General features: G+C 46.3%; 1 protein-coding gene across 1 annotated transcript in view; it reads left to right on the top strand.

Moving 5' to 3' along the window:
* The first annotated feature begins 2051 nt into the window (after positions 1-2051).
* Positions 2052-9033, top strand: part of wnt1 (wingless-type MMTV integration site family, member 1) — a 29261-nt gene continuing 22279 nt past the window's right edge. The window contains exons 1-3 of the mRNA XM_070869345.1: positions 2052-2143; positions 2391-2644; positions 6712-6977. Of these exons, the coding sequence (XP_070725446.1) occupies positions 2052-2143; positions 2391-2644; positions 6712-6977 (612 nt within the window). The remainder of the gene's footprint in view (positions 2144-2390; positions 2645-6711; positions 6978-9033) is intronic.

The raw sequence follows: 9033 nt of genomic DNA, 5'->3' as shown, positions 1-9033 counted from the left end.
TTGGTGCACCTGTCCTCCCAGGGGATTTGTAGGATCTTACGAAGACATCGTTGGTGGTATTTCTCCAGCGACCTGAGGTGTCTACTGTATATGGTGCATATCTCTGAGCCATACAGGAGGGCGGGTATTACTACAGCCCTATAGACCATGAGCCTGGTGGTAGATTTGAGGGCCTGGTCTTCAAACATTCTTTTACTCAGGCAGCATTGGCGAAGGTGTTGAATGTCTGCTTTTGTTGATAAGAGGCTCCTGAGGTTTGGGAAATGGTCCACGTTGTCCATCATCACAATCTGACAGACACTGAACATTCAGGTAAATGCCCATTTCAGAAATTAGGGAGAAAGAAAGACTTGGCTTTATTGAGTGCCTTTGATGACGTCAGCACCTCACAGCCAATGAAGTACTTTTTGGAGTGTAGTCACTGTTGTAATGTGGGAAACGCAGCAGCCAATTTGTGCACAGCAAGCTCCCACAAACAGCAATGTGATAATGACCCGATCCTCTGTTTTAGTGATGTTGATTGAGGAATAGATATTTGCCTGGACACCGGGAGAACTCCCCTGCTCTTCTGCGAAATAGTGCCCTGGGATCTTTTACCTCCACCTGAAAGAGTAGAGGGGCCTCGGTTTAATGTCTCATCCGAAAGACGGCACCTCTGACAGTGCAGCGCTGCACTGGATTGTCAGCCTAGGTTTATGTGCTCAAGTCCCTGGAGTGGGACTTGAACCCACAACCTTCTAACTCACAGGTAAGGGTGCTACCCACTGAGCCACAGCCCACCTGAGGGGGTATTAAGGCAGAACAATTGTTAAAGATAACGGAACGTAGTCACTTCCTTGTGAAGGCCCTGGACTTTCGATGAACCACTGCTGCTTCACAACAATATCAGTCTGCAACTTCAAGCCAATTCCCAATAATCAACCCAAACTGACCATAAATGAGTGAGACTGGTTGTTACATTATAAAATGTTGACCATTTTATCACATTGATTTGCAATTAATTTTATTTTGTGGAAATGCGGACGAGAAACATTCAACTTTGGCGCAATAAATTGGACCATTATATAGAGATACATTCCAGACTGTTCAGCAGCCACATTAAAGACGCTTTCTGGTGGGCGATATTATGGGAATAAATGAGGGGGGCGGGAATAGCTTCTTTATTTGTTTGTTTGTCACTGTGTTCTTTTTCTTTTTAAATAAATAAACATATTACTCAAAGGAAAGTTGCGCCTGAAAGAAAACAGAGCGAACTGGCTCTGCCTGTGACAGCTCGAACAAACTGGCGGTGACCTTCAGCAAACTTCAGTTTTCAGCCAAAAACACAACGAAGCCGCGAAAGAGGCGTCAGGCGTCGTTTAAACCCTGGGATCTGGCGGCGACTCCCAGCTAATGTGAAACACAGTTTGAAAATGCTCCGAAACAGTGTCGGAAGCAACACGAGCAAAGATTCCTCAGGGCAGGCATCCTCTCATTGTGTCCTGGTTATTTGAAGTGGAGATTTAAAACAAATCTATATTATTTGAAATAACGTTTGTCTCAAAATGGCAATAAATGAGGCTGACTGCAGTAGAATTGCTCCAGTTACACTGGGTTACATAGCAGTGGCGTGTCGCCGTTTCCCCGAAAGCGATTGAACAATAGGATTGAAGTGGTTTTACATGGACATTAACCGTTTTAATCTGCTGTCTTTCAGCCGGCGGATGATGGACAGATTGATGGAAAGCTCTGGGATCCGATCTCGCAGGCAATAAGGGAAGAATGTGTCGCGTTTCTGCCATTGTTTCTCTAAACTCGGAGGCTTGTCCGACACTTTTTTTTAGCTCTTCATACAAACTTATAAGAGGCAGGAAACCCCAGTTATGAAGCATCTGTGATCAGTTTGGAGGGTGCCGGCGATTCCATTCATTGGCAAAGGCTACCTGTTCCACTGAAATTTGCTTTCTCCGAAAACTTCATTATTTTTTTGGGGGGAGGGGAGGTAACATTACCTATATATATATATATTATATATATATTTTTTTTTATGAGCATTCCTGACGAACAGCACCATGACATTAGTTCTAGGACTGAAGACTCTGTGGTTTTTGGCGTTCACCTCCCTTTCTAACACCCTGGCGGTAAATAACAGTGGGAGATGGTGGTAAGTTTTTACTGAAGAGAAAGTCAGAATAAGCTCGTTTAAAAATAAAACAGCGACTCGCATCTTTAGCGGAAAACTGCAAACAGGTGCGAAGGTATTTTTAACCCTTTGCATCATCTTGAGAAATGGACAAATTCTGAGATTGCTAATCTGTGCCATTGCATGTTGTGTGGGTCAGCAGGAACCACGATTGTGTAAGCATTATTCGTTGATGTTTTGACTGTTGCGTTTATTTGTTGTGTTTTAGGGGGATTGTAAACATTGCTTCTTCCTCTAATCTGCTGACCGACTCCAAATACGTTCAGCTGGTTTTGGACCCCAGTCTGCAGCTGTTGAGCAGAAAGCAGAGGAAATTGATCCGCCAGAACCCGGGGATATTACACAGCATCACCGGGGGGCTGCAGAACGCCATCAGAGAGTGCAAGTGGCAATTTCGCAACCGGCGCTGGAACTGTCCAACGTCCCAAACCCCTAGCATCTTCGGGAAGATCGTCAACCGAGGTAGGCTCGCCCCCGCTTAGAGTGAGCGGCACGCAGTATAGCCATCCCATTCTGCTCTCCATCAGGGAACCTCCAACAGTACACCCCAGCCCAGTTCCATGAAGATCCCCCAGTCAGGATAATGGGGCCGTTCTGCCCAGTCCAGTCCTGGTCCATATGGAAACCCCATGTCAGGATAATGGGGCCGTTCTGCCCAGCCTGGTCCACTCCAGTCCGGGCCAATATAGGAACTCCGATCAGGATAACGGGATGATTCCAACCCACATCAAACTGGCTCCATAACCCCCCCCCCCCACGTCAGGAAAAGCGGATGGCTCTGCCCGACCAAGTCCTGTTCCATAAGGTGGGATGTCCTACCCGAGATCAGTCTGCCCAAGGCGGACTGGATTGGAAGCGCAAGGAACGCCGAGCCACTGCACTCGGCTCATTCCGGACTCGCCCGGTGTACAAACATTTATCAGGAGGTCTGATCCCACATAATAATCCCGACCAGGCGAACCCATCCCTGTCAGAAGCCACTTGCCCAAATCCAGGCGCGTTATGCAGATATCTAACTGTAGCAGGGTCTGGCCTGAGTTTGCAATGATGCAGCTTAAAATCCCATCGACACACCCGGTGATGGGATGTTGTGAAATAAAATCCCACACAGATAGTCTTAAATGAAGAATTCAAATTGGTCCATTATGACTCTTCTCTCGCCAGCTAGTTTACTCCTAGTCGGTATCAGGGCAGCTACTAACCCGGTTCTGGAATAGGAAACATTAGAAGCAGGTATCACAGGTTGTGTGACAAGGAGCTGGACCTTCACACTTCAGAGATAACCAAATCGCACGTTTGTGGGGTCCGCCAACTTGAACTGCTTCGATATTGGCCCCCCTCGGGTGTGAAAGGGCGAACCGGGCCGGTCTGGGATCTCACACCGAGCCAGGCACTGATCCCTCCGGGCACGGCTCGTCACTCCCTTCTGAGACTGGTTGACTTGAAGCACAGGCGTCGGCTGAATGTTGGTGTTTGCAGTCACACAGGTATGGGGTACAGGCACAAACCTGTGTGACGGCGCAGTCCTCAATTACAGTGTCTGATAACCACACTCTGTGCTCACAGTTCACAAGGTGCACCGGTTGCAGGACGTGGTGTCTCACTTTGGGACTCCGCGTCACTATTAATGTTCAGCTCCTGTTAAACCATTCCAATTCGCTCCAGTCTGCATTTCCTTTATATTTAGTTTATTTTTTTTGAACGTAATCGTTTTGTCCCTTTTCTTTGTGTGTGTGTGTCTCTCTCTCCAAACCTAAATATTTAGCGTTTTTGTTTAATTATTTCGGCATGTTTCTTTCTGTCTGTCTTTCCAACTCCCTAATGGGCTGGTTTGTGCTTTGATTCTTGTTCTCTGTACCTGGCTCTGCATATCCCCGTCTCTTTCTGTGTCTCCATATCTCTGGATGTCTCCACCTGTTTATTTCTGGTCGTTTCTCCAGTTCTGTGCCTGCCTCTCTTATTTCCCTCTGTCTTTCGCTGTCCCTGTCTCCAGATTTAGATCTGGCTCTCCACCTCTCTCTGAACCCTTCTCTCCATATCGTGTCTGCCTTACTTCACCATATCGCGGTGTGCCTCTCGCATTTACATGCTCCGTATCTCTGTGTGTCTCTCTCTTTCTGTGTGCCTTCTCTGTTTATCTATACCTCTGTGCGGATCTCGTTTTCTGTTCCTCTTTCTGTGCGCCTCTCGCTCTGTTCTCCCGATCAGCGTCTCACTGATTCTCCATATCTCGGTCTCTTTCTCGCTCTCGGGTTCTCCACACCTTTCTGTGTGGATCTCTGCTTCTCCATATCTACGTGCTTCTGTTTATGTGTGCATTTTCTGCTTTCTGATTTCCATATCTCTGTGCGTCTGTTTATTCATACCTGTGTACATGCCTCTCATTCGCAGTTTCCCAGATGTATCTCTCACTTTTCATATCTCTATCTCAGTGTGTCTCTTACCCACTGTTTCTCAACCTCCGTATCTGTCTCTCACTCTGTCTCTCTCTATCTCCCTCATCTCTCTGTCTCTAACTCTCTGTTTCTCTCTCTCTCTCCCCCTCATCTTTCTGTCTCTCACTCGGTCTCTCACTCTATCTCTCTCCCTCATCTCTGTCTCTCTCTCTCTCCCCCCCCCCCTCCCCCCTCATCTCTCTGTCTCTCAATCTCTGTCTCTCACTCTCTGTCTCTCTCGTCTCTCTCTCTCTCCCTCCCTCACTGTCTCACAATTTTTCAAGGAGGTAACAGGAGAGTCGATGAGGGTAGTGCGTATGATGTCGTGTATATGGATTTTAGCAAGGCTTTTGATAAGGGCCCACATGGCAGACTAGTCACAAAAGTAAAAGCCCATGGGATCCAGGGCAAAGTGGCAAGTTGGATCCAAAATTGGCTCAGATAATGGTCGATCGGTGTTTTTGTGACTGGAACGCTGTTTCCATTAGGGTTCTGCAGAGTTCAGTACTAGGTCCCTTGCTTTTTGTGGTATATATCAATGATTTAGACTTGAATGTAGGGGTTATGATGAAAAAGTTTGCAGATGATACAAAAATTGGCCGTGTGGTTGACAATGAAGAAGAAAGCTGTAGACTGCAGGAAGATATCAATGGACTGGCCAGGTGGACAGAACAGGGCAAATGGAATTCAATCCAGAGAAGTGTGAGGTAATGCATTTGGGGAGGGCTAACAAGGCAAGGGAATACACAATAAATGGTAGGATACTGAGAAGTGTAGAGGAACAAAGGGACCTTGGAGTGCATGTCTACAGATCCCTGAAGGGAGCAGGCCAGGTAGATAAGGTGGTCAAGAAGGCATACGGAATACTTGTCTTTATTAGCCGAGGCACAGAAGATAAGAGCAGGGAGGTTATGCTTGAACTGTATAAAACACTGGTTAGGCCACAGCTAGAGTACTGCATGCAGTTCTGGTCACCGCATTACAGGAAGGACGTGATTGCACTAGAGAGGGTACAGAGGAGATTTACGAGGATGTTACCTGGACTGGAGAATTTTAGCTATGAGGAACGATTGGATAGGTTGTTTTCTTTGGAACAGAGGAGGCTGAGGGGAGACCTTATTGAGGTGTATACAATTATGAGAGGCTGAGATAGAGTGGATAGGAAGGACCTATTTCCCTTAACAGAGGGGTCAACAACCAGGGGGAATAGATTTAAAGTAATTGGCAGGAGGTTTAGAGGAGATTTGAGGGGAAATGTTTTCACCCAGAGGTTTTCACCCAGTCAGAAACCCTCACCACATTTAAAAAGTACTTGGATATGCATCTTGAAATGCCGTAATCTACAGGGCTACGGACCTAGAGCTGAAAAATGGGATTAGGCTGGATAGCTCTTTGTCGGCCGGCATGGACATGATGGGCCGAAATGGCCTCATTCTGTGCTGTAAATTTCTATAATTCTATGATTCTCTCTGTCTCTCCATCTCTCACTCTGTCTCTCTCTGTGTGTCTCACGCACTGTCTCCATCTCTCTCTGTGTCTCTCCAGCTCTCTCTCTCTGTCTCTCCATCTCTCTCTCACCGCATCTATGATTCTCTCTCTGCTTTTCTCCATATCTGTCTCATTCTTTCTGTTTCTCCATCTCCGTGTGACTTCATTTTGGTCTCTCTCTTTCTCCAGATATGGGTGCGTGTCTGCATCTTTTTCCCTTTCTCCATTTGTATCTGTGTGTGTCCCTGCTTCTCCATATGTGACTCTGGCTCTCCATGTCTGTCTGTCTGTCTGTCTCTCTATTTCTGTGTCTGTTTCGCCCTGTCTCTCTCTCTCTTTGTAAAGTTATCCTTTCTCTGTTTCTCCATTTGGATATTAAGGGAATCAAGGGATATGGGGATAGTGCAGGCAAGTGGAGTTGAGGTAGAAGATTAGCCATGATCTCATTGAATGGTGGAGCAGGCTCGAGGGGCCAAATGGCCTACATCTGCTCCTAGATCGTATGTTCGATGTTCTGTGTGTGTGTGTGTCTCTCTCTCTCTCTCTGATTCTTGTTGCTGTGTTGCTTCCGCTGAACACTTGGGCCCTTTCCTCCCCTCCCTGCAGGGTGCCGAGAGACAGCCTTCATCTTCGCTCTGACCAGCGCGGCGGTGACCCACTCGGTGTCGCGCTCCTGCTCCGAGGGCTCCATCGAGTCGTGCACCTGCGATTACCGGCGGCGGGGCCCCGGCGGGCCCGACTGGCACTGGGGCGGCTGCAGCGACAACATTGCCTTCGGCCGCGTCTTCGGCCGCGAGTTCGTGGACTCGAGCGAAAGGGGCCGTGACCTGCGCTATCTGACCAACCTGCACAATAACGAGGCTGGCAGACTGGTAATGATTTACATGATTTCACTATATCAGATGTGGCACAAAATAAAAGGAATGAGAACCTTCTGACGAATAACTGGAGGGAGTGAAACATGTTTAAAGAGCATTTGCAATTTACCAGTGTAAGAGTTTAAAAAATAGAAAAAAAAAATGTTCGCACTCATTTATACATTCAAAACCCTGCCAATAAGGTAAGTTTATTTTTAGCCCCGTTAAAACATACAAATTCAAAAAATTACATTTCTGTTTAAAATATTTAATTAAATTACATTTGAATTAATTTTAAATATGTAATGTTTTTATTTTATTATTTCATGTGTTCGTGTATTTTTGGGGTGTTCCCATTCATACTTATGGAAGTTCGGTACAAACGGATCCCCATAAGTGTGAATGGAGATTCCCTTCTTTGATTGGTTGGACCGGCCCATGTGACCATGGGGTCGCTTGCGAACCGCCTCCGTCCCTGGGATATGTGGGCCTCTGCCCGCGGGGTACCCAGAGAGGCCCAGGAGCACGAGTCTCCGTACCTCCCGAACCACCAGCTAAATTCGGAGAGTTTGTCTGCAGGTCGGAAGCCTCCAACCGTAACTTTTCCCTCATTGAGTTTAGGAGTCCCGTGCTCCATCTAGCAGCCCAGGGACGGGACCCTGGTTACATTGAACTAACACAAAGATTTACTCTAGAAATTGCTTGCTGCCTAAGTGCCAGGTTAGTAGATTGGTAATCGTAATGTGTTGAATTCACAATTTCTTTCAAAACTGACATGATTTAGGTCTCCACTCTTAAAACCCCTTACATAAAAAAAGAATGAAACATATCAAAGTTACACTGTGCCCATTAAACAGTAGCAACTGTTTGTTACATAGGATATACGGCACAGAAACAGGCCATTCGGCCCAACCAGACCATGTCGGCTTTTATGCTCCACTCGAGCCTCCTCCCGTCTTTCCTCATCTAAATCTATCAGCGTAACCCTCTATTCCCTTCTCCCTCATATGATTGTCTAGCCTCCCCTTAAATGCATCTATACTATTCGCTTCAACCACTCCCTGTGGTAGTGAGTTCCACATTCTCACCACTCTCTGGGTAAAGAGGTTTCTTCTGAATTCCTTATTGTTTTTTTTATATTGATGGCCTCTCATTTTGCTCTTCCCCACAAGTGGAAACATTCTCTCTGTATCCACTCTATCAAAACCTTTCATCATTTTAAAGACCTCAATTAGGTCACCCCTCAGCCTTCTTTTTTCAAGGGAAAAGAGACCCAGCCTGTTCATCTTTTCCTGATAGATATACCCCCACATTTCTGGTATCATCCTTGTAAATCTTCTCTGCACCCTCTCCAGTGTCTCTATATCCTTTTTATAATATACGCAGTAACTGTACGCAGTACTCCAAGTTTGGGCTAACCAAGGTTCGATACAGGTTCAGTATAACTTCACTACTTTTCAATTCCATCCCTCTAGAAATAAACCCTCGTGCTTGGTTTGTTTTTTTATAATGGCCTTTTTCACCAAGCAGTAGAGGGTTGACGATGCAATGAGTATTCCAACACCTCACTGCAGCACAGACATGTTATTACTGACTGCTAACTGACAATACTGTCTGACTATCTCACTGATAATAATATCAGTACTCTATTATTTGGTGATATGATTATTTGGGTGAAGTATCTGGGGTCTGGACAGAGTAGATAGAGAGAAACTGTTCCCATTGGCAGAAGGGTCGAGAACCAGAGGACACAGATTTAAAGTGATTGGCAAAAGAGCCAAAGGCGATGTAAGAAAAAACTGTCTTACGCAGCACGTGGTTGGGTTCTGGAATGCATGGCCTGAAAAGGTGGTGGAGGCAGACTCAATCTCATCTTTCAAAAGGGTGTTGGATAAGTGTCTGAAGGAAAATAAATTGTAGGGCTACGGTGAAAGGGCGGGGTAGTGGGACGGCACGGGCTCGACAGGCCATTCTATTCTATTCTGTCCGCAAAATCTGACACTGCTGGGAGCATAGGTTAAAAGTCAAGCAGAATTGCTTCTTCTGCCTGTTTCATTGTGCCCTCTCGGCC

Source organism: Pristiophorus japonicus, chromosome X (genome assembly GCF_044704955.1).
Source record: "Pristiophorus japonicus isolate sPriJap1 chromosome X, sPriJap1.hap1, whole genome shotgun sequence".
Classification (NCBI taxonomy): domain Eukaryota; kingdom Metazoa; phylum Chordata; class Chondrichthyes; family Pristiophoridae; genus Pristiophorus; species Pristiophorus japonicus.
This window is presented reverse-complemented; position numbering and strand designations above follow the sequence as displayed.